We start from the raw sequence: 3,893 nt of genomic DNA on the forward strand, positions 1-3,893 counted from the left end.
CATTTAGTTATCTTTTTGATTCTTAAGAATTCATAATTAACAACTTGATGCAGATCTGGGAATAGACAAAATCAAAGCTTGACCTTGGAGGGGAGAGTCCAGTACAGGGACCCGCCTCAGCACAGCTATTGCACTAGAACATCAGAGAGGGAATTAACCAGGATGGTAGGCTTTGCCTCCAGAGTAATGGGATGAATGGGTGGAATTGACATGAGGAAAATCTGACTGTTATATATTATTTCTGGTGCCAATATAGAATTTCAGGCCTTCACTCCCCTCTTGGTAAAAGGTCAGGTGTTCTATACTTAATACTTTTCCTGCATTTTCTCCTGTATATCCCTAGCCATTAGCACTGGCTGAACAGGTGCCAGTCTGTTAGAGGAGCTAATAGTGCCAATAGACCTTTTGCCCCAACAGCTTAGTCACCAAATGCCCTAGTGCGCAGCTCATTTTCCTCTGCACATTTTCTTCTGCATGCTCTGAGAGGAAGTCAAACTTTCCTAGAGTCAGGAGTCTCCTACTTACTTCTTCCCCTGCTCCTTTACCACTTCCAATTTACACTACAAGGCCCTTTTTGTCAGCCCTGCTAATCACACCAAATTCATTATGCCAGGTCAAGATCTATATTTGAAGATTGTTAAAAGGGACCCCTGGACTCAGCTTATATGGCTTTCATTTTTGTTTACTTCCAAATAGCAAAGAATTCCTACCAATGCTACATAAGAAGGCAGATGTATGGATGCTATTCTTTAGGTCCTCTCTAATTCCTCCAGATGCTGAGTTATGATCATAAAAATTCCTGTTCAAAATGAAAAAACCACCCTTTGGAAGAACAAGGAAACTGTATGTTTGTAAACTTAGACTTAATATCTACCTCCTTCTATGAGGGGAATTCATTCTGCACCATCTTACACCATTGTTACATGCTCTGTGTTCCATTTTGTTTACATCAGTAGGGCCTCTGGCAGACCTGGCTGTGGTCTGCCATATAAAACTGCTCCTTTGGACCTACATTTTCTCTTTAAGTGATCTCATTAGTCAATATGGTTGTGACCCTGAGAGATGAATGAAAATATTATGTTTTAGCTGGGCATGGTGGTGCGTGCCTGTAATCCCAGCTACTCAAGAGGCTGAGGCAGGAGAATTGCCTGAACCCAGGAGGCAGAGGTTGCGGTGAGCTGAGATCGCACCATTGCACTCCAGCCTGGGTAATAAGAGCGAAACTCCATCTCAAAAAAAAAAAATAAAATAAAAAACAAAAAAATACAAAAACTAGCTGGGCATGGTGGTGTGCGCCTGTAATCCCAGCTACTTGGAAGGCTGAGACAGGAGAATTGCTTGAACCGGGGAGGTGGAAGTTGCAGGAGAATTGCTTGAACTCTGGGAGGCAGAGCTGAGAGTGTGCCACGGCACTCCAGCCTGGTAACAGAGTGAGACTGTGTCTTAAAAAAGAAAAAAACAATTGGTAACAGAGTGAGACTGTGTCTTAAAAAAGAAAAAAACAATTTAGTTTTCTTTATCTGAAAACAAGGGCTATAGATAGTAGCTTCAGGAGTTCTTTCCTATAATAAAACAAAAAGTATGCAGATAGGCATGGCTTTTTAAATGAAAAGAGATAGATATATATTTATATTGAAATAAAATCAGGAAAAATTATAGTTTGACAGGTGGTATTGATTTTTTTTTCTATTATCCTCCATAGCCATGAACTGTAGTAAACATAACCTTGGCAATTGTAGGGTATAGTTGGAGGCTTTGGAGGAATAGAATATCATCAATTTATACTTAATAGTACCAACACCATATTCATTTTTTCCCCCAAATGTTTATTTGCTTTCCTTGTATTTTGACTACTCAAATAGAAAATTTACATTTCTTGATGAAATTTGAAATATCATTTCAGAAAACTGTTGTATCAAATAATATACAACCAGGAATCAATATGAAAAAGGATTTTTGTCCATCACTAATTCTTACAAATAAAATAACAATTAAAATTATTAAATTTAAATCTTGACACAGTTCTTTACATATCCATAGATGTTTTATTTAATCCAAGTATCCTTTTCAGACATTTAAAATTATTTATATGAGTTTATGATCATACACGGGATGAATTTTGAGGTTCAGAAATATCTTTTACTTAACATATTTTGTTTTTTAAAACCCTGTTCTAGGTCTACTTGTAGATTTTTTCCTCGTTAAGATTCAAATAGTGGTACTTAAAATAATGCTAACAATTACAACAGACCCAACCACAGACAATACCAGGGTAGAAATATTAACTCCAGAATGATGATTTTTATCAGGAATAGGAGTAGAATAATTTTTGTCAGGAATAGGAGAGTATAATTTTTGTCAGGAGCAGGAGTAGTATACTTTTTATCAGGATTTGCTTGGGGGATAAACAAAGCTACTTGTGCAATGCTGGAGACTTCCGATGTCAAATTGCTTTTATGTATACTTTTAATGGCAATAAATATGTGGGTTGCATTTTCTTCTGAGATATTTCCCGGTTTAAATGCAAAGATTTCCTTGGAGTTGGCCTCCTTTTGTGACAGATCAGTAGTATTTACTTGAAGAGCATCATCAAAACTGTCTCTTAGATCAAGGATACTTCCACTTATGATACAATGTTGAACTAAGAAAAAAGTTACAAGTAATTTAGAGACTGGAGTACAGCATATTTATTTCCTTTTATTTATTCTCAACAATGTCTAGTTATGCAAAGCAAATACTCATATCAAAAGCCTTACTCATTTTTTTAATAAAAGCTGAATTCTGATCTTAAGCTCTGCAAACTGTTACCTTCCCTGTATAAAAAGTAGGACCATGTTAAAATGTGTGACTTGATTGAAAAATATCAGATTATAAAATTAATACCTGCTATCAATTTAAAACCATTCTCCCCTCACTGACTCTTACACCCTCGTTTTTGCAATTAGCACTTTTCACTTAAGTCAAAATCACATGACACTTCGTCCTTACCTTTTCCAACATCAAAATCATCTCCTGGTGCTGTCCATGTAAGAACAATCTCATCCTCATGAGGTATGGCATCAAGGTCTGTGATTTGACTTGGTAGGTATAGGTCAGGCAAGGGAAGGCTTGGGACTTGTGATACCACAAATGCACCTCCGGACGCTGTTTGGCTGAAATTCTCCAAGGTGAACTGAGTATCCTCATTATTTTCAGGTCTTGGTGGATTTGCTTCAATTTCCCCTGCATTACACATTTCCTGGTTTATGATGGGCAAAACTGCTGGTATTTTTTAGAATTCAATCACCTTCTGCACCCCACTTGTCTTTTCCTTTTTTAAAAATATATACAGTCACATTTTTACTAAGTTTTGTGACAATCATAAGCATCCAATTGGTGACAGAATTTTTGCTAGGATATTGTAGGACAGAATGAGATAATAAATTGCTTTAGAATTAAGGCTACACTGGATGAGAGTAATATTATATAATTCAATATGTGCCTTTTTAAAAAAAGGAATTGCTTTACCTCTTGAATTATCCGCTCTCTGGGAATATACCTGGAAAAATCATTACCAGTTCTCCTCTACCCACTTGTGCTAGGACCCTCCCTCCATGCTGCAAGTGCTAAGGAAAAATTCTTCTGATTGTATTCCAATTGCTAGCAGAAAGCCCCTAAAAGTGGTAAGTTACTAAATAACAAAAAACTAGCAAAGAATGAATTCTTAATTCTTACATCACTTCACTGTACACATTTTTTTCTTTTTGACTTATTAAAATTCCAAATAAATGTTTAGTCTTATAGTATACATTATCTGAAGGATAAATTCTGCACTGGTTTGTGCTTATACTCATAAATTGGCCTCTTTCCTTCATCTTGAGCTGAAAATTGGGCATATTATTGTTGATATACAT

At 36.3% G+C, this 3,893-nt stretch overlaps 1 protein-coding gene across 1 annotated transcript; it reads right to left on the reverse strand.

The window, feature by feature from the left end:
- Positions 1-1,818: 1,818 nt before the first annotated feature.
- Positions 1,819-3,709, reverse strand: LOC116563730 (calcium-activated chloride channel regulator 4-like). Its single transcript, XM_032296364.1, has 2 exons — positions 2,989-3,709; positions 1,819-2,641 (listed from the first exon to the last, which is right to left on the reverse strand). The coding sequence occupies exons 1-2, from the start codon at positions 3,233-3,235 to the stop codon at positions 2,241-2,243; spliced, it is 648 nt and encodes a 215-aa protein (XP_032152255.1). The 5' UTR covers positions 3,236-3,709; the 3' UTR covers positions 1,819-2,240.
- Between the last annotated feature and the right edge of the window lie 184 nt (positions 3,710-3,893).

This window comes from Sapajus apella, unplaced genomic scaffold, assembly GCF_009761245.1.
Source record: "Sapajus apella isolate SASKATOON/1434 unplaced genomic scaffold, GSC_monkey_1.0 scaffold36, whole genome shotgun sequence".
NCBI classification, from domain to species: Eukaryota; Metazoa; Chordata; class Mammalia; order Primates; family Cebidae; genus Sapajus; species Sapajus apella.

What these genes read in the sequence shown, in the direction of transcription:
- LOC116563730 (XM_032296364.1), bottom strand. Translation starts at nt 3,235, where the DNA reads ATGTGTAATGCAGGGGAAATTGAAGCAAATCCACCAAGACCTGAAAAT. An exon ending in TGATTTTGATGTTGGAAAAG is followed by an intron (nt 2,642 to 2,988) that starts GTAAGGACGAAG and finishes CTTTTTTCTTAG; the next exon opens with TTCAACATTGTATCATAAGT.